We start from the raw sequence: 20,738 nt of genomic DNA, 5'->3' as shown, positions 1-20,738 counted from the left end.
ATCCTTATCTACTAATTCTATCATCTTTGTCATTTTTCCTTCTTTATTGATTGTTTTTTTCTCCTGTTTTCCTGCTTCGTTGCATGCTTATAATTTTTGATGTGGTACTGTGTATTTACATTGTTATGTCCTGGATTTTTTGAGTCCTTCAAATATTTTAGGTTTTTTTTTCCTACGGCACAGTTAAGTTACTAGGAATCAGTTTGATCCTCTCAGAAGCTCATTTTAAATGTTAGTAAGGAGGTACAGAATAGGCTTTTGTCTATGGCTGGCTTGTCCCTACTATTGAGGCAATATTCTTCTGACAACTCTTTCATGTACTGTGTTTGAGAACAGCTTTCAACTCTGGCTAATGGGAACATGAACTGTTTCTGGTCATGTATGAGCTCTCGAGATTATTCTGTCTACTTTTTTCTAGAGGTTTTCTTCTGTGGCCTTGATGATTTCCTAACATGAATGTGCTGATGAGTAGCCAGCTAAGGAGGTAACTCTCTTCACATCTCTAGAGCTCTTGGTCTGTGAAGCTCCTTCCCCTCCAGCACTGTGGCCTATAAACTTGAGTCATTTTGGTCTTTCTGAACTCTAAATTCTACTTAATGAGACCACAGGGCTCTGTTTGGGTACTCCTTCCCATTATTGCTGCCTGGTAACTCTCCCCAGGCCGTGAGATAGGGTATTTGCAGCAGTCGCCTTATTTATTTCCTTTTTCTTAGAAAGGATCACTGCGCTACTTTGCTGGAAATTTTATTTCATACGATTTTTCCTTTTAAATTGAGAAGGTAAGTCCAATCCCTAGTATTCTTTCATGGCCAGATGAAGCTGTCTTTAATATTCTTTCTTAATGAAATTTAATTTTGTTATATTATTTGTTATACATCTGACTTTTATCAATAAATTTATGAATCTATTCTGTGGAATTTAGTTATTTGGCATTGTGATGGTACATGGAAGGCCTCAGGCTTTTGAAATGAGTACCTACTTCATTAGGAAAATGATGGCCACTTTGTGAGTTAATGATCAAATTTCCTACAATGCAATCTAAATTTTTTATTGAAATTATAAGTGAATTAAAAGTAATACCCTGTCTGATGTAAAGTCTGCTGTCTAAATCATTTGTTACTTTTGAAATTCATCATTTGTGTTGTTGGGTCATTTTAGTCAGTTATAAATTGTCAGTGGGGGAATAAATTTTACATTGGTGGTCATTCTTGTTCATAATTTCTGTATAGTATTTTAAATTCTATGATTCGTACAGTATTAGGAATATAATTGAGGAATAAAGATGAATTCTCCTGGGATGAAGCAGTACTTGAGAATATAAATATACTAACTTGAGAAATTGGTCTTTAGTGGTTCATTTTACAGGTTTCCTTAATTTTCAAAACACTGAATGTAAATTTGACACCCTTTTTCCCCTCCCATCTAGGCTGAAGGGTATGTGATTGGCAGCTGTATTAAACACATTCCAATTGCAGGACGAGATATAACATATTTTATTCAACAACTGCTGAGAGACCGAGAAGTAGGAATTCCTCCAGAACAATCCCTGGAAACGGCTAAGGCAGTAAAGGTAAAAAGTAGCGATAGAAGAGAAATGTAATTTAGTTAAAAATTAAAATCATATTTATAACATGAACATGTAAAATTCTTAAGTGAAGAGTAATGTTTAAAATAATGTTCACTATTTATAAATGATTACTCTTACTTATATGTATGTTTTCTCTGTATTTCTTGCAAGGAAGTTATTGAGGATCATGAACCCTTTGCCTATTTTCTCCACTTGAGAGGACTAACATATAAGAACATTTTACTGTATTACTTTAGCATAATTTTTGTGATTATTCCCTTATTAGGAATAAATTTTTCACTGTAGAGTTTTTGCATCTCAGTTTCTTCACTGAATTCTTTATTTTAATCTTAACAGTTTGTTGTAAAAATTATTTTGATATAATTAATTCACTGTGCTATAGTATAGAATCAGTATCTGGCTCAAGTGATACAACACATATTAATTTTTCTGCTGCATAAGTCTTTATTGCACTACTTTGTGCAAACTATCAAAATACTTAGTATTGCTTTTTAAATTTATTTGCCAGCATAACATAAAATTTATTTGCCAACATAAAAAATTTCAGTTGGTCTCTCACATGCTTTGAAAAGTAAAACTACCTTGGCAAAAATAACTTAATTTGCCTCTTTTTGCATATTTTGTAGGACTTCCATTGCTCTTCAAAAGTTGGAAAAAGAATCAACTATTTCTTAGGTAGTAAAGAAAGTGTGAAATGGAGGCCAAAACTTATTGCAGTTTGTGGCATAAAAGTTAAATATGTAAAAAGTTAATGTGAATACTACTATTTCAATATTTTTAGAAAATTTGTGAAATTAAAACAAAATAGCACCAGGGATTTAAATCTGTTCCAAGGAAGATCGATGATTAGTCTTAATGTCTTTTAAGGAACACTGTTTCTATGTAATTCCTGTGTCTAAGGTTTGGAGAAGACATCAAATAACATAATGAAATGTTCCTCATTTCTAGTAGTTTTCCCCTTTATATATTTTTATTATCAATAATAATATTTGTAGCTATCTTAGATAGAGTGCTTGATATGTAAAAATATGGGCAAAGTATGCTTTTCGTAAAAAAATAAATATGAGGCTGGTAGTCAGGAGTCCATAAATTACAAATAGGATGTTGTAACCTATAACATTTTTCAGTTATGTTTTTGATGAAAACTTTTACTTAGGTCTTATAACCAAATATGCAACAAAATAAAGTAGTTTATATTTCAGGCTTCGTTCTTTGCACATTTACTCAGACTGTATTCAGTTTTGTTTCAGATAGGTATTAAGGATCTAGCTTAATTTGTATGGTCATAGCAATTATTATTTATTCTGCTGTTCTGTGTGTACTTTTTCTCCTTTCTAGAATACAAGATTTATAATTATTGAAACAGAAAATGTTGGATGAAATTAATGAATATTTTAGGAAATAACATTAAAATAGTAGAAGTTGACTTTTTAGTCTTTCAAATCTTAATTTTGTTTATGAAGTAAGAAAATATCTGTAGGAGATAAGCTGTTTATTTGTACTATATATATAATATTTTAATGTAAATTTTTCTTCCAACTTAATTTCCTGATTTTATTTTCTGAAGACACTTTTTTCATTTGATTCTGATTTACTGAAAATATGACATCCTTTTTTACTTTTCCTAAAATAAGAAGAAAAGTTACTTTTGTTCTTTTTTTTTTTTTAGGAGCGCTACAGTTATGTCTGCCCAGATTTAGTAAAAGAATTTAATAAGTATGACACAGATGGGTCAAAGTGGATTAAACAGTATACTGGAATCAATGCTATCTCAAAGAAAGAATTTTCCATTGATGTTGGTTATGAGAGATTTTTGGGACCTGAAATCTTTTTTCATCCAGAGGTAAGTCCCCCCCTCCATAGAATTGTTTTGAAATATCTGGCAGAAAACATAAACTAAAAGGTAGATAGATATTTAGACAGACTTAATCTCAGAAACTTTCTTTAGTATACTAAAATACTATAATGAGTCATTTTTAAAGAAAAAGTTGCTTTTGCTAAAATAGGCTAAATTGTTACGTTTTTTCATACATTTAGAAAAATAATGTGTCTCTTTAATATTTGTGGCTTTTATGAGGGGGTCATGGGAATAGGTGAAGCCCTTAAAATTTATGATCATTCAAATAAAATATTTCAGGCAAGGTGCTTAAACCCACCTCTCCCACTTGTATAACATGACCATTATACAAAGAACCTTCAATTGGCTATCAAAATATTTCACTGGTAGCAAATAGCTTTTTGTCTCTGTAAAATTTTAGCAGTATAAATTGTGTTAAATTATTGAAATGTGTGCTTTTAATAATAAAAAATTATTCTAGTAACTTAGTGTCAGAAATTTAACTTTATTAATAGAATTACTAACATTAAATACCTACTGTGCCTATTCATCATTAGAAACGGTTATTTTTAAATCTTATTCACTCAGCAAATGTTAAGTGGATAATTTTCATGCTCTCAAAGCATTGGATATTCAAAAATGAAAAATTATTTTATCTTGTTCTTGTTGAGCTCAAAGAATAAGAGAGATGATATTTAAACAGGTATACATCTTTTAATGAATGCATATATTTGGTGAGGGCATAGGATCAAAAAATATCTAAGTCTGCTTGGAAGAATCGGGGAAACATTTCAGTTGGACTGAGCCTTTAAGGATGAAAGGGTATATGTCAGTCAGGTGTGTTAGGAGACTATATTTTTGGCAGAGGAGATAAGTTGGGCAAAAGTCTTAGACACAAGAAAGCTAGATAATAAAAGTATAAATAACAGAGTGGTAGGAGACAGATCCATGTAGATATTCATGGACTAGGTCTTAAGGGACAAATATGCTATACAAGGGAGTTTGCTGGATTCTGTAGTCATGCAGACATTTTCAACATGGAAGTGACACAGATTTATGTATGATATTAGAAAGGTTACTCTGGCAGCACTGGGTTCAATGGATTGGAACAGAGTTCTGTTGTGTTGGAAACAGGTGAGTTTATGGCAGTTTCTCAGGTGAAAGATGAATGTCTATAGGTCAGTGAGAATGAGAAAGGAAGAGAAAAAGGGCCAACATGACTTAGTAATTGCTTAGATGTGAGAGGAATATGAAGCATCTATGGTAATTCCCAGGTTTGTAACTTGAGCAACTAAGTGTGCCATTCATCGAAAGTAGGAATAAGGAAAGGTAGGAGTAGGTAAGATAGAAACAGATGAGTTTATTATGTGCATCTTATAAAAAGGTTCAAAAACAATTGGGTTCAAACTGGGGTGGTTGTTCTGGAGTGAAGATAGGTGTGAAGTCATCACCATATGTCATCACCATATGTCTGAGGAGAGTCTGTGGAGTAGAAAGTAGGTAGAGAATAGGGCCCTAAATGAATACAAACATTTAATGGACAGTGTTCAGAGTAAGAGGGACCTGCAAAGAATACTGAAGATTACAGAGAGGTAGAAGTCACCCCCAAGGATTATAGTCATAAAATTGAGAGAAGTGAATGTTTCAGGGAGGGAGGTTAAATAATGCTGTTTGCTGCAGTAAAGTAACATTAGAGACCTGAAAAGTACTTGTGGGTTTTTCAACATTCATCCAGGTTATTGGTGGTCCTAAGGAAGCAATTGCAGTGGAATGGTGTGTTAGAGGCATCCTCTTCGATCAATGAGAAGTGAAGGCTTAGAAACTGGTAGTGTGAGTGGCTGTGAAAGAAAAGGATAGTTGCTACTGGAGACTTGTAAGAAGTCAATTGCAAGAACAAGGCTGAGGATAGTTTTAATTAAGAGGGTTACTCAAGTGACAGGATGGAAGGAGTTAAGTATGGGTATAAGAAATTGTGGAACTGGGAAGGGTAGAAAAGCAGGTAGGTAGTTGAAGAAGTTCATCATATTACATAGTTTTAATTTTTTTTCATAAAGGAATGAAGCTGATGTGTTAGGGGAAGGGAATTAAACATAAAGTTGAGGTCTTGTAGAGAACAATTACTTTCATGATTAGTACTGGGGAATTGAGAGGTTAACTAGGTAGTACATATTAATAGTAGTGGGGCACCCATTCTTTACCCACAGTAGTGAGGTTAGATACCCAAAATTTTTAGTAGAATAATAGTGTTTTTTTTCTCCCAGGCAGTTGTGGGAAAGGAGCAAAAGATTTTGACAAGACAGAGGTTAAAGTGTTACAACATAGAGGAGAGAATAAGTACAGAGGCCAAATTACTTAGTGATAGTGAGGGATGGAGGCAGGAATTGGAGATCATGATAAATTGACATATGATTGTAAATTGGTAGCAAAGGAGTGAGCACCAGCAGGATAAGAAGTAGTATACCAGAATTTGAAGGTTTTAGATGACACATTGTCTTTGCAATTTTTTAAAAAACAAAAATTAAAAGTATATACACATAGTTTTAAAGGTCATATAACACTGACAGGCTTAAAACAAAATTGGCGGCTCCTCACCCTCTGTTTTTGTGTTCTGCAGAGCAAACTACTATCTCTTACTTAGCCATTGTTCTTGGTAATCATCTTCACATTTCTAAGGACTGTGATGGTATTGCTGTTTCTTGATATGTCAGTGTTAATAGCTTATCTGCTAGTCTCCTTTTAATATTTTCGAGCCTCTCTTTTCCCCCAGCCTGCCCGTATATTAGGTTATTGTTTTAGGTAAATCAGTAGTATTATAATATTTATAGTATTTTGCCTATGACTATTGTTCACTTTTGAGGCAAGTAGTGTAATGAGATTATTTCTTTTTCTTTTAAAATTTAGCTTTTCTTAAACTTTTGCCTCATTTCTTTAATTGTTTCTGAAATGCCATTTGGAGGGTAGGAATTAGAAAATTACGGAAGATCTTGAACCAAAGTCTTAGATGAATAGGATCGTGACCACAACATAGATAATAGCATGGAAGGTATAGATATCTGGGCTTCAAAGGAGGAAGCATTTGAGTGGAATATTTCTTCACAAATGAGCTAAGCTAATGCCTTAGCTGTCTAAAAACCTTGAACCATTAGATGTGTAAATAAAATACATTTTGGTTGTGTCATATTGCTCAGGCAAAGGATAGTTGGCTGGATGAAAATTTATCTTGGTAATGTTTTATATATCATTTTTTTCCATTAATTTATAAAACCCATATTGTTTACCAATTTTTTAAATTAATTTTTTAAACTTTAAAATATCTTTTACTCTCCATAGCTTTATGTTCCTCCCAAGTAATTTCGTTTATGAGAAATCTGTTTTGTTTTCTCTTCTTAAAAGTTGTTTTTAAAAATGACTTACATATATGTACATTGGTTAACAGAATTCTATAAATACTAACAAAAACTAGTAGTGTCCTGCATGTTTCTCCTCTTTTTAGTTGATTCTTTTGCTGATTACCTCCATAGCTATGAATTACTTGGTTATATTACAACTTCAAATTTAAGAGGGAGGATTGCCTTTTTAATCTTTCTCCTGTTCCCCTTTCCATTCCCTTTTCTTCCCCATAGTCACATTAGAATTTCAGGTGGGTTGAAATTCAGTGCTTTATTTTTGTGACAACAAATTTTGTTCAGATTTGAGCCATGTAGGAAGTTGTTTGCTTTGTTTTGAAATAATTATTAATTTACCTCCAAACTCTTTCCATTAGTTTCATTCAGATGCAGAGGGTTTTTCATCAGTTTAAATTTCTGGAGCATCCAGCATGTTCTAGTCTGAGCCTGCTTTCTTCTGAGGTGGCACCTTCTAGAGGTGCCATTTTCCTTTATTATCATTCTAGGGATTCCCCTTGCCTCTGTCTTGTGTTGGATCCCTTTTTCCTATATCCTGTGTCTCTTTCATTCTTATTGTCCACATACTCATTTTGGTGGAGATCATCTACTAATAGGTAATAGGTTCCTGATAAAGGGTACATGAGAGAGGAAAAATTTAAGACTTTATGTGTCTGAAGTGTATTCATTTTATCCTCACACTTGTTTGATAGTTTGGGTACAGAAGGAAATTATTTTCTTTCAGCATTATGAAACTTTGCTTAATTGCTTTCCATTGTAACCTGAGGTAAAAAACCCCCTGATTTCTATGTATAGGACCAGTTTTGTTTTGTTTTTTTTCCTTCTGCAGAGGCTAATAGAATCTTTCCTTTGTCCCCTAGCATTCTGATGTATTCTCTACTTTCTTTGCCTTTTTGTTCTAATCTCTAGGTGATTTCTTCAACTTTACCTACTGAGCCTTTTGAATTTTTTATTTCTGATAACATTTTTACTTCGTAGCTTCCACCACCCTCACTTTTAAATATTCCTTTTTTTTTTTTTTTTTTTTTTTGAGACAGAGTCTAGCTTTCTTGCCTAGGCTAGAGTGAGTGCCGTGGCGTCAGCCTAGCTCACAGCAACCTCAAACTCCTGGGCTCAAGCCATCCTCCTGCCTCAGCCTCCCAAGTAGCTGGGACTACAGGCACAAGCCACCATGCCCGGCTGATTTTTATATATATATATATTAGTTGGCCAATTAATTTCTTTCTATTTTTATGGTAGAGACAGGGTCTCGCTCAGGCTGGTTTTGAACTCCTGACCTTGAGCAATCCACCTGCCTCGGCCTCCCAGAGTGCTAGGATTACAGGCGTGAGCCACCGCGCCTGGCCTAAATATTCCTTTTTTATTCTGCATTGTTCCTGTTTCATTGCCTGCCTTCTGGCTTTTGAGGATATTAATCATACAGTTTTTTTATTTTTTTTAAGTTTTCTTTTTTTCTGCATAGTCTCTTCCAAGTCGCCTTCTCTCTGTTTCGATTCATACATTTTTCAGGCTAGAGACTTTTGCAGACCAGTCATTTAAGAAGGGGAGACTAAAAACCTGATTGGAAATCAGAGCTTTGTGGGTGGGGCTTATTGACTGTGCCCTATTCTTTTTGGGAATGCCCTATGTGTATTTCTTTGTGATCATGTTATCTCCCCTGCCAGGTAAGTATCTGTGCATTTCTTTATGTCTTTGGATAGTCCAGTTCCCAGAGAAGACTCCTGCCAGCTGGATAAATGCTGACAGCCAAATGGGGGGAAGAGGATAGCATGAGTGTGTATAAGCAGCAGGCTGTATACCTTCACTTAAAATCCCCGTTTTAGTACTTTCAGATATGTGTAAGAGTCCTGGAAACTCTTCTTAAGACAATAGATGATCTACTTTTCTCCTTGGACAAGGAGGAGGCATTTGATGGTCTTCTTTGGAGAGGATTTGGGGCTTTACCAGCCTGTTAGAGGGACTTTCAACCAGTTTGCCATCTTCTGCCTCAATTTCAAAGCTGCTAGGGGCGGTTAGTTCTTTTGAGGGATTTGTGATATAAAATACCTTGATTCTTGACTTGTTTTATATCACTCATGACTTAAGGGTTTTGGAGTATCTGCAAAGCCTTGTCCATCTGCTTTCTAGCTTACTAAATTTGATTACTGATTTTCCTTTTCTTTTCTCTCTACTTTTTGGATTATGCATTTTTAAAAATAGTAGAGTTTTGAGAGAAAATAAAATTGGGTATGGTGTTTAGTTCAACATGTTTTCTCAGACCTGTTTTTTGTATTGTTTGAACTGTGTCACTTCCCAAGTGAATTTTCAGATTCTTTTTTTCCTCGTAATTTTAGATACTTTGGTGTCCTAGTTCCTTTGTCATTTGAAAGATTCAGTTAGTTTTTTGTTTTGGCAAGATGAAATTGTGGACATTTGAATTGTCCAGTACTTGAATAGTGAAGATAAAATGTATGAAAGAGGAAGGAAATTTATTTTTGTACAGATAAACTCATCACAAATACTGGAAAGAATTATTTTTAGAAGGTGTGGGTTTGGCTCTTAGATTTTTTTTTAAAGGAAATTAAATTTTTTGACAAGACATCCTAAGTTTTTAAAGCTTGTATAGTAAATTTCCAGGTATAGCAAAGATTTGGACTATGTTTACGTGTGTATATTTGCTACTCCTTACATTTTTTAGAGTACAGGAAAGATAGGCTTCCTTGTCAGTCTCTTCTAATGTTCTCAGCATCAGTAATCTTAAGACCAGATCAGGGAGTAATTTTAGGCAAGACTGACCCTTTTTCTAAAAGTAAAGAAAGAAAAGGCCTAAAAATATTATTAGGGACCCTAGATTGAACCTATTATTCAAGTATTATTATTATAGTATTAAATACTCTCTAACAATTTATTAATTCTTTTTTTTTTAATTTATTTACTAAATATTCATTGCTTGCTGCTTTACTACATGTTATTCATCTGGTTCTCACTTGGGGTTTTGTAGCATAGTAGTCCTTATACTTTTAACAAATATATGCTTAAGTAAGACTTCCTTTCTTTCTGAATCAGAATTTCTGTGGTGGATCCACAGTGTGCAAATATTTAAATGTTCTTTAAATTTCTTTTTGTGCATTCCTAACTAATAACTACTATGAAAAGGACACAGAGATACAGGAATGAATGACCCTATTCCTTCCTTTTACCTACTCATGGTGTAGCAGATAAATTATCATATAGGTAAGGAAAGGATTATTTGTATATGGGTAAGGGAAGGCTTATTTGTATGTGTTATTATTTTAGGTAAATCCTGAAGAGTATGGCCAACAAAGAACAATACAGAGATTTTACATGTTCTACATTAATAGTTGATAAGATAACACTTTTAGAAATGAATATTATAGAATATATTATTAAATTATTAAGATTCTCTATCCAGATTTGGGGGAATTAAATCTTTTTTTTTTTTTATAGTTAGAGCAAATGACAGATTCTCAGGTTTAAGTGTCACTGTGGGATCATAAAAGCATAATATTTTGAGAATTAAAGGCTCTTTAGAAATTTCACAATCTAAAGCCATGAAAGATTGTACAAGATCATGAATGTAATCATGGAAAATAAATTTTTTGAGATTCCAATTCTGCTCTTCCACTTAGCCAGTAACTAAACCATTCTCTGCCTACACGTAATCTTGTTTTTAAATGATCTGTAGAGCCAGCTGAGTTAAGCTATTTTGTTCCCTCATATCCCTGACAGATAAGACATACCCAAGTCTGTAGGTTGGGCTGTTAAGGCTCAGTATGAGCCACACTTCCATACCCACTGTATATCCCTCTTAGAGTTCCTTAGGTACACTCCTCAGCATGCTTCAAAAAGATAGAAAGATAGATTTTGGCTGCCAGTTTATTTTCTTTTAAATGGTAATAGAGTTCAGTGGAATAGTGATATTTTGCTTCATCTAAAATAAATTAAAAGATTTTTTATCATTAGGCTTCACTTTGGTAACATTGTATGCAAAGCCTCTAACTAATTTAAAACTAATTTAACTTGAAAAAATTGACACATGCCTAATAATTATCAGTACATTTGTAGAATCAGTTTAATAAACAAAAAAATATCCTCTCTCCCATTAGGTTGAGAAAATAAAAACGAGAGACTGAGAGATGTAGACAGTATTTTAAATTGTATGCATTTTAATAAAGCACACTTGTTTATTTTTGACTAATTAGAGCTAGATTTTGAACTTTCATTTTTAAGCTAGGAAAAATCCCACTAGAATTTCTTTTTCAATTATAAAGAGCAATGCATGGCAACTTACATATATGTTTGGAAGCTTTTAGTAAAGAGATCTTTGTTTCATAATTTAATTCTCGGATCTAGCATTTGAAAACTTTTCAGTGTTTTTCTCTTTTGTAGTTACTCTCAGGAAATATGTTCAGTATGGTTTAGAAGAGGCATACGTGTGCATATAAAAATTAAATGATCGAGAAGAAAGGAGGCCTTTCCTAATGTTATTTCTCTGTGTATAAGACCTCTTAATTGTAAATATTAGTGTCCATTAATATTATTTTTAATAATTTATTTTTAAGTTCTTTTTCCATTCCATAGTGCTTTTAATTGTCAAATAACTTTCCATCTCAAATCTACTTACCAAAATAGTCTGTTTAAAAAAAAAAAATTTGGCTGGATGCAGTGGCTTAGTCTATAATGCTAGCACTTTGGTAGGCCAACGCAGAAGGATTGCTTGAGCTCAGGAGTTTGAGAGCAGCCTGAGTAAGAGCAAGACTGTGTCTCTACTAAAAATAGAAAAATTAGCTGAGCATGGTGGTACACACTTGTAGTCCAAGCTATGTGGGAGGCTGAGGCAGGAGGATTGCTTGACCCCAGGAGTTTGAGGTTTCAGTGAGCTGTGATGACATCACTGCACTCTACCTGGTGCAACAGAGCGAGAGACTGTCTCAAAAAAAAAAAAACCTGAAAAGTATGCTATAGAACACATATGTACCTACACGACAAGTTAGCACATTTGTTATATTGAGTTTTTCTTTTTTTAAGAAATACTCTCATCCCCAGACCCTTTTCTTTCTCTACTTCCTTTTCATTCTTTCTATTGAGGAAGAAGAAAATTTGCTAATGTGAATTTGATGTATATACAGTCCATGTTCTTATATGTACCCAAAAAGTATATATTTTCAAAGATAAAAATAGGTGGAATCATTCAAAGTTTTTTGTTTTTATTTATTTATTTTCTTATTTCAGCATATTATGGGGGTACAAATGTTAAGGTTATGTATATTGCCCATGCTTCCCTTCCCCCCTTGAGTCAGAGCTTCAAGCAAGGTTTTTTAAAGTTAGCTTTTTAAAAATGAGTTTCTTTTGAGTATCAGCTATTTGGAAATAATTGTATGTTTATTTGGGCTGTGATATATCATCATGAATATACAGTTGATTCTCTCATCATTCAAAGTAGATATTCCATAAAGTCCTTGAGAACACTGAATTAGTGAATACTATGCTACTGCTCCTGGTAAAATACAGGGTTAGGTTTCTGCGAGCCTCTGGGCACGTTTTAGTCATCCTATCAATGCATAACATGTGTTTTATGTGTGTTTCTGTTTTAAAAGCAATATATTTAGTATATGTCATTCATTTATTAGCATTGCACTAACAGCCAAAGCACTGGAACATATGCCTGAACAAAGCTATTTATAAGATAACTTTGCATTTTCTCTATAAGACACATCATGGCCTTATTGTGTTTAGGAACACTAGACACCGCTTCATCACTATGCTTCGGAATCATTTTAAACATTGAAATAACACACACACAAAAATATGAAACTGTGGCACTATATAGACTGTGAAAAGGGCACTTATTTACAGTATGAAAGCTGAAACAAGAAGACAGGGTGTCACTATATTCAACCGCAACTGGGAATGTGCACATCAGTAGACTCAAATTTTCATCACTCTACACAGGTACATGTATATCAATGACTGCATATTGATTTGGGGATTATAAATAAGTTTCAACAAGTAGGCAAATTTCAAATATGGCATTGATGAATAATGAGGATAAACTGCATAACATTTATTTCATCTCCTATTGATGGACTTATAGGTTATTTTTGCTCTTATCTACAAGGCTGTAGCGGGTATGCTTTTATGTAATAGTACATGCGTGTGGGAGTTCTTCAGGGTTTGTTCTAAGAAGTGGAGTTACTAGTATGTGCATTAAATATTTTATTGGGTATTGCCAAATTGTTCTTTGAAGTGATTACTTCTATGTATACCCTTATTAGCAATGTACAAGAATTCCCATTTACCCAGATTTTTACCAGTTCATAGTATATACGTGGCTTTACATGTTTGCTATTCTGATGGTTATGAAATTGTATATATCATTGTAAGTTTTTTGAATTTCTTCTGAAATCTCTGATTTTAGTGTCTTTAATTTGAATCTGTTAGAGACCAGAATTTATAGTTTCTAAAAGTTCTCCTTTTTAAACTGAAAACATTTTTTTTAACTTTTCATTGTATTTATGTCAGTAGTGATCTGATCTCTAACATGTATCCAACTTGACTTATTTTTCAGTTTGCCAATCCAGACTTCACACAACCTATCTCAGAAGTCGTAGATGAAGTAATTCAGAATTGTCCTATTGATGTCAGACGTCCCCTTTACAAGGTCAGTGTTTATAGCAAAATTGTTATTCAAGGTTATACTTTTAAAAAACGATTTTCTTTCCATTGTTAAATATCAAACGTTTATCTTAAAAAGGATTTAAAAGAGGCCGGGCGCTGTGGCTCACGCCTGTAATCCTAGCTCTTGGGAGGCCGAGGCGGGCGGATTGCTCAAGGTCAGGAGTTCAAAACCAGCCTGAGCAAGAGCGAGACCCCGTCTCTACTATAAACAGAAAGAAATTAATTGGCCAACTGATATATATATAAAAAAAAAATTAGCCGGGCATAGTGGCACATGCCTGTAGTCCCAGCTACTCGGGAGGCTGAGGCAGAAGGATCACTGGAGCCCAGGAGTGTGAGGTTGCTGTGAGCTAGGCTGACGCTACGGCACTCACTCTAGCCTGGACAACAAAGTGAGACTCTGTCTCAAAAAAAAAAAAAAAAAAAAAAGGATTTAAAAGAATTTTAGTACTGTTTTAGTATGTCGTTAAATTTTTCTTTCATTTTACATAAAGGTCATATTTATTTATTTTTTTCCACCAATACAGAATATCGTCCTCTCTGGAGGTTCAACCATGTTCAGGGACTTTGGACGTCGCTTGCAAAGAGATTTGAAAAGAACTGTAGATGCCAGGCTGAAATTAAGCGAGGAATTGAGTGGCGGTAGATTGAAGGTTGGTTTTCTCACTTATTGGTGGGAAGGTTAAGGGTGCCTTGATTATTATAATGGAGATGGGAAATGTTTGCCAACATTTGCTCTTACTTAGGAAAAGAAAAGGAACCACCTATCAGGTATTCTGGTAGAAAGTGGTTAATGTTATAGGTTCATGTCTATAATATTCTGCGCTGTTTGATTCTTTTAGGATATTATCTGCATTTTTGGAAAATAATTCTTAGTTATAGTGGTGAGAAAGATTTTTTTATATCTCTCATAAATAATCTATCTAGTAGATTTCTTTGCGTATTCCAGCAATAAGATTCATTATGGATCCACAAAATTTTAAATACCCCTATAGAAGGACAACAAGGCAGAGTTGAGAGAGACACTGATGTTGAGTGGTCAAGCCTGCTTTCAAGAACTGACTCTAGCTCCCACATAGCAGCTTTGTAGCATGCAAATGGGTGGTTTAATAAAGCAACCTTTCTTACATGTCCTGGACCTTTGGGCTTGATGTCAAAAATTTAAAAATAATTTTAAATTCTCTGATGTCTGCTTTCTATATCTATGAGACATTTTCAGTAAATTTTTTTTTTGTCTTTGTTAAATATTGAAGTAAAACATTGATTCAGAGGATAACTTGCTAAATAAAACACATTTCATTCTTCTTGGAAAATTACCAAGAATCAGAACTCCATCTGAGACTACCACAGTTATTTAAAATTACCTGAAAGTAAAGTATAACACTCTTGAGTTTGATGCTTGTTGAGAAATTGCATGACAGGTGACTCTTGTCAGCATCTATACTTTGATTATCTTAAATAAATCTATCCCTAGAAGTGTAGTATAAAAGTGTATGTTTTGGGTGGAAGGCAAAATACTGTCAAGCTATATGCATAATGGCATGACTTCACACTTCAGGCAGTCTGCCCAAGTAACAGAATTTTAAAATGTTGACTTTGTTTTCGTACCCCTCTCTGAATCAGATGACCCACCCATCCATCCATCTACCCATCCACCCACCCACCCACCTGTTCATGTATCTATCCACCTACCTACCTACCTAAAGAAAGTCAGTGGGTTTTACAAGTGTGGTTTTAAATTCTCTGTACTGGGGATAACACTAGTCATGTTGATTATGTGAACATAGTGGATGTTGTGAGTTTTTTCAGTTTTTTTGTTAGAACACTTAAAAGATTAAAGTGAATTAATTGTCTTTTAATAGTCTGGTTGTAGATATAAGTAATTGTTTTTAATGACTTATTACAGATCAAATGACAAAAATGATGCTGTATGTTTTTGAGTATAGTATTTTAATAAAGTAAGAATGTTTTGAAATATTTTAAAGTTTCTTATACATTTGTAAATAAGAACTGAATTTCCCTAGTGATGTCAGCACTGAACTGACATATCTTAAAGATATAAGTTGAGTATCCCTTACCGAAAATTCTTGGAACCAGAAGGGTTTCAGATGGATTTTTTTTTTTTGATTTTGGAATATTCACTTTATATACCAGTTCAGCATCCCTGAACCAAAAATCTAAACTCTGAAATGTTCCAATGAGCATCTTTTTTGAGCATATCAGTGCTCAAAAAGTTTCAGATTTTGGATTTTTGGACTTAGGGTGCTCATCATGTATAGGAAAAACTGTATTCTGGAAGACTCTGCCTTCTTCACTCAAATTTTACTTGATAGAAACTTTTGTAGATCTTCATAACATGTCTTTATATATTTGATCTATATCTTGCTTTTTTCTCCTTTAATCTATAGTTTTTGATGGCAGCCAAACAGCTTTTCTTTTAAATAAAAGTACATTACAACTTTTATGAGATGTGAGTTGTAAAATTTTTATTTTGAAATAATTTTATACTTACAGAAAAGTTGCAAAACCCAAAGGAATTCTCATATACCATTCACCTAGATTCCCCAAACGTTAGCATATTACCACATTGCTTTGTCATTATCTCTGTATGTGTCTACACGCAGAATAATTTGAAAATGTGATGGTTCATTACCTCTAAATATTTAACTTATTTCTTAAAAACAAGAACATTACAGTTAGCAGAATCATGAAATCAGCCTTGATACAGTGCTGTTATCTAGCTACAGACCTGATTCAAATCTTACCACGTGTTTCAGTGATACTGTTTATAGCAAAAGGAAAACAAAATATTTTTTTTTCTGGTCCAGGATCCAGTTAAAGATCACATGTTTCATTTAGTTATTGTGCCCCTTCAATTTGGAACAGTTATTCATTGTCTTTTTTTTCTTTCTTGACCTTAACATTTTTAAAGAGTGCAGAACGTTTATTTTATAGAATGTCCTTCAATTTGGGTTTGTTTGATGTTTCCACATGATTAGGTTCTGATTATGTACTTTTGACAGTGATACCACAGAAGTAATATTGTATCATTTTTAGTGCATTGTATCAATAGATGCATGATATGATTTGTCCCATATGTTAAATTTGAGCACTTGGTTAAAATTGTGTTTGCCAGGTTTCTTTAATATATATGTTATTATTTTTCCTTTATATTTAATAAGAATCTTATGGGGAGAAACTTTCAGACTATGTAACTATCTGTCTCTCATTAAATTTTTTTTTTCCTTTTTTTTCTCATTAAACTTTTAACCACTGGTTTTAGCATCCATTGTGATTCTTTCCTAAAATAGTGAATTATTATGGTAGTTGCCAAATGGTATTTACAAATTCCATCATTCCTTCAGTGTGTCTTAGTTTCATTTTACTGTAAGGAAGAGTTTCCCCCTCTGCCACATTCATTCTTTCAGTAATATCTGTATGAACTTCTGATTTCTCTTACTGTTTTATGAGCTATATAATAAATATCATTGTGCTATCATAATATGACTAATACCATTAATATCATTAATTTTGATGCTCAGATTTTTTCAGACTTGGCCGGTGGGAGTCAAGTGGCTCTTATGTTTTTTTTGATGCAGCCTCACTTTTCTTTGTGTACTTCCTTTTCTGGTCCTGAAATCAGCCCCCCCCTCCTTTTCCACAAAAACACCGTTGTTCCTTTTAGTTGAGAATGTTATTAAGAAACCAAGTTTGGAGTACTAAGTATGCTCATTGCTATTGGGATGTCACCACATCAAGGCCTTCTTGATGGTCAGAGGTGAGATGTGTGTGTGTGCACATCTAATTTTTTGTATAAATGAAAAACCATGAATTTATACTGATGCTTCCAGTTCCAGAATACCAGAGGGTTCATTCTAGCTTTCTACTTTTCCATATTATAATACCCATCTCTGACTGTGAGAAACCTGGCTCCTATTCCACAATAGATTTATGTTTTTGTTTAATCCTGAAATATGTATATAATAGTTGCAGAATTGTTAATCCATACTACTGTGGAAAATAGACCTATTAACTAGAGTTCAATATTGTCTTAGTTATCTTCAGCCTGAGGGCATAGAGTCACAATACTGTATTCACAGGTGACTGGGGAAAGTCTTTTCCCTCACTTCAGTGTGGTCATGTTTTTTACAAAATATAATTAGTTTATTTATTTCTATTCTGTTTTGCTTCATGCACATCCCTTTCTTTTAAAGTTTTATTTGTTTTTGAATATGTAAAACATTAGCATGGTTCTAAAAATTAGAACTGTATAAAATATGTGCTCATTATTATTTTCCTTCTTTCCATTCTATCCTATTATCTCTGTCTTTTCTGTAGTGTTCCCGGTTATTTCTGTTTTATGTCACCTGTATTTAGTACAAATACTATTTTTGTGTATGCACATTTAAGGTTAAATGACAGAGAAATTACTATTTGAATTTACTATTGATATGATCTCACTATGTCTTTTTTTTTTTAGCCAAAACCCATTGATGTTCAAGTCATTACACACCACATGCAGCGATATGCAGTTTGGTTTGGAGGATCAATGCTGGCTTCCACGGTGAGTTTGATGAATCTTACTGCTAAATTGTGATTTTTTTAAAGGTAGATGAGTCCATCAATACTTAGAGAAAAACATAGCATATTTTTTTAAATTTATTAAAATAGAGCAGAGGAAACTTTAAAAATTATATACATATGTACATAGTATTTTAAAAACTAGAAGTCATTTGAATTTAATTTTCATATATATTTTTTAGCTTACTAGACATTATTTTAGAGGGAGCATTTTATGCCTTGTTTTAAAATTTATCTATAGCAGGCGTCCTTAAACTACAGCCTGTGGACCACATATGGGTGTTTTTTTGCCTGTTTGTTTTTTTACTTCAAAATAAGATATGTGCAGTGTGCATAGGAATTTGTTCATAGTTTTTTTTAAACTATAGTCCAGCCCTCCAGTGGTCTGAGGGACAGTGAACTGGCCCCCTGTTTAAAAAGTTGAGGACCCTTGATCTATAGGGAAAATTTCTTTAAAGCTGTGGTAATTTAGTTATCAGAAGGTCATTGTTTTTTCTGTGCAAATATTTAAAAAAATTAAGTTAAAAGTTATGTTTCATCGCATAGGAATTAGGATGTTCTAAACTAAGTAAAGGGAATTGTTCTAAGAACACTGTCCTCAAATCAAAATGTCTTTAAAGCCCAACGTTGTTACAATGTCATTACCCTCGTAAATATTGGTGCATTGTCCTCGTTAATGCATGGAGTATTAAATTGAAAGAACTTTTGTCTGAATTATTGAATAATTATACAACTTTAAATGAGTTTAAAACCATTTAAAAATGGGAGATAAAATTTATTTTGTTTCTTAATTTTAATCATCTTCAATTGTGCCATATAATGTTGAGTTTGTAACTTTGCCCTGAGAAATGAGGAAAGTCTGTCTGTCTACCAGATCTTGAGTGGGAAAAGGCAGATGATCTAGAAATTTTTAGAACTAGATAAAAATTAGTCACAGCATGACTAGGAATAGTTTGTCTGTACCTTAGGCTAATGCTGCTTCTTTAGATTGTTGGTTCAATGCAAAGTGTAGGAAAGTCTCAGCAATACAGTCTGGACATTTGAGAACCTTTTATTCCTCAAAATTTCAAAATCCTAGGGGGAACAAGTGTTGGAGAGGAGAATGGGGGGACATGAGGTAAATGTTCTTTTCCAGTTCTGATAAAGATTTATAGCTGATTTTAAATCATAACTTCTAGAATTTCTAAGCTTTAAGTAACATCAGTAGACTAATAATAAACATTTTAGATTTAATATCTATTTTTAAGGCATCTCTTAAAGTATATTAAAAGGATGATAGATTTTTAACCTTTATAAAAATATATATTTTTATTTTAATTTTCAGCCTGAGTTCTACCAAGTATGCCATACCAAAAAGGATTATGAAGAAATTGGACCTAGCATTTGTCGTCACAATCCAGTGTTTGGAGTCATGTCGTAAAATTGACTTCATAGTTATTGGGGTTAGGGAGGTGGGGGAGAGATAATCTTTCTGATCACCTGTTTTGTCTGGATGGCTGGTTTTGAGGTTTTAAACCTGACTTGAAATAGTAAGACCAAACATTATTATACAGGAATATTTTAATAAGTGTATCAACATGAGATGTAGAAGAGAGTGAAAATGATTAAGTGTTTTTCTTTAGATTGAATATTTGAATCTTATGTGTAACAAAAATGTGGGTTTTAGTTCTTTCTGTGCCCTGATATTTTGTATATTAATGAATTATCCAAGATTTGATGGGATTTATCAGTGTGTAGATAGCTCTATAATGCTTGAATTGTATACTTCTAAGTGTGCAATGCAAGAGCTTGTTTATATTTCATACTTTTTATACTTTGAGGAAAAATGTCAAAGAAAAACTGTAGTATTTGAGGGGAAAAAAAGTGACCAAGCAAAAGATAAATTAAAAATGTAGCCTCATGAGACTTGGCATAGACCCTCATAGGATTCCAGTTATTATGAAGTGCTTCCATCCCCCACCACCCCTTTCCCCCAAAAGGTTTTCTTGCAAGTGCTTTTGGAATTAAGAGCTAGTATCTTGGATTAACTGATGCCTGCTAGTGCTTTCTGATTACTCGCATTCTGTTTCTTGCTTTAAAAGGAAAGTAAAGACAAGACTGTTGGACCAGTATTGCAGTTCTGTAGTGTCATTCTTATTAAAAAAACAAAACAATAATTTGATTACCAAATTGGCATATTTAAAGCCTACCTACATTCTAATAAAGGCACAGATTTCTTTTTAATACTTGTTTCAAGTTCTTTAATCTCTTTATAAGTTAACTAATAAATCTATTTTCTTCAAACCTCTGCAATAGTTCTTTAAAAATCATAAGAGTTAGTTAGCAAGCTGACTTTTTTATGTGCTCTCTACAAATATGTGTGAACTTTTAATATGTTGAGTGCTTTCATTTTGATAACTGGATCTCCATTTGATATTTTCATTTGTATAACTCATTTGCAGTCTGACAAGATTTTTTAGTGCCAGTCCCTGACATATCATTGAAAGTTAATTTCTTTGCATTTTAAAATATCTGGATCATGAAGAAAAAGTAATGAAAATAAATTAAAACTGAATTACCTTTTCTAATGTTTTTTTTTAACCAGTGTAATTCTACTTTGTGTTTATGTATTTGATTTCTGTTTCTGTTGAAATATGGGAGTCATTGAAAT

At 33.2% G+C, this 20,738-nt stretch overlaps 1 protein-coding gene across 1 annotated transcript in view; it reads left to right on the top strand.

Moving 5' to 3' along the window:
* Nucleotides 1–20,199, top strand: part of ACTR3 (actin related protein 3) — a 70,998-nt gene extending 50,799 nt beyond the window's left edge. Inside the window, exons 7-12 of the mRNA XM_012739486.3 lie at nucleotides 1,427–1,570; nucleotides 3,258–3,431; nucleotides 13,398–13,490; nucleotides 14,035–14,160; nucleotides 17,988–18,071; nucleotides 19,413–20,199. Coding sequence (XP_012594940.1) covers nucleotides 1,427–1,570; nucleotides 3,258–3,431; nucleotides 13,398–13,490; nucleotides 14,035–14,160; nucleotides 17,988–18,071; nucleotides 19,413–19,508 — 717 coding nt within the window. The 3' untranslated portion in view covers nucleotides 19,509–20,199. The remainder of the gene's footprint in view (nucleotides 1–1,426; nucleotides 1,571–3,257; nucleotides 3,432–13,397; nucleotides 13,491–14,034; nucleotides 14,161–17,987; nucleotides 18,072–19,412) is intronic.
* The last annotated feature ends 539 nt before the right edge of the window (nucleotides 20,200–20,738 follow it).

This window comes from Microcebus murinus, chromosome 8 (assembly GCF_040939455.1).
Source record: "Microcebus murinus isolate Inina chromosome 8, M.murinus_Inina_mat1.0, whole genome shotgun sequence".
Classification (NCBI taxonomy): Eukaryota; Metazoa; Chordata; class Mammalia; order Primates; family Cheirogaleidae; genus Microcebus; species Microcebus murinus.
The sequence above is the reverse complement of the archived record's forward strand: the minus strand, read 5'-3'. Positions and strand labels throughout refer to the sequence as shown.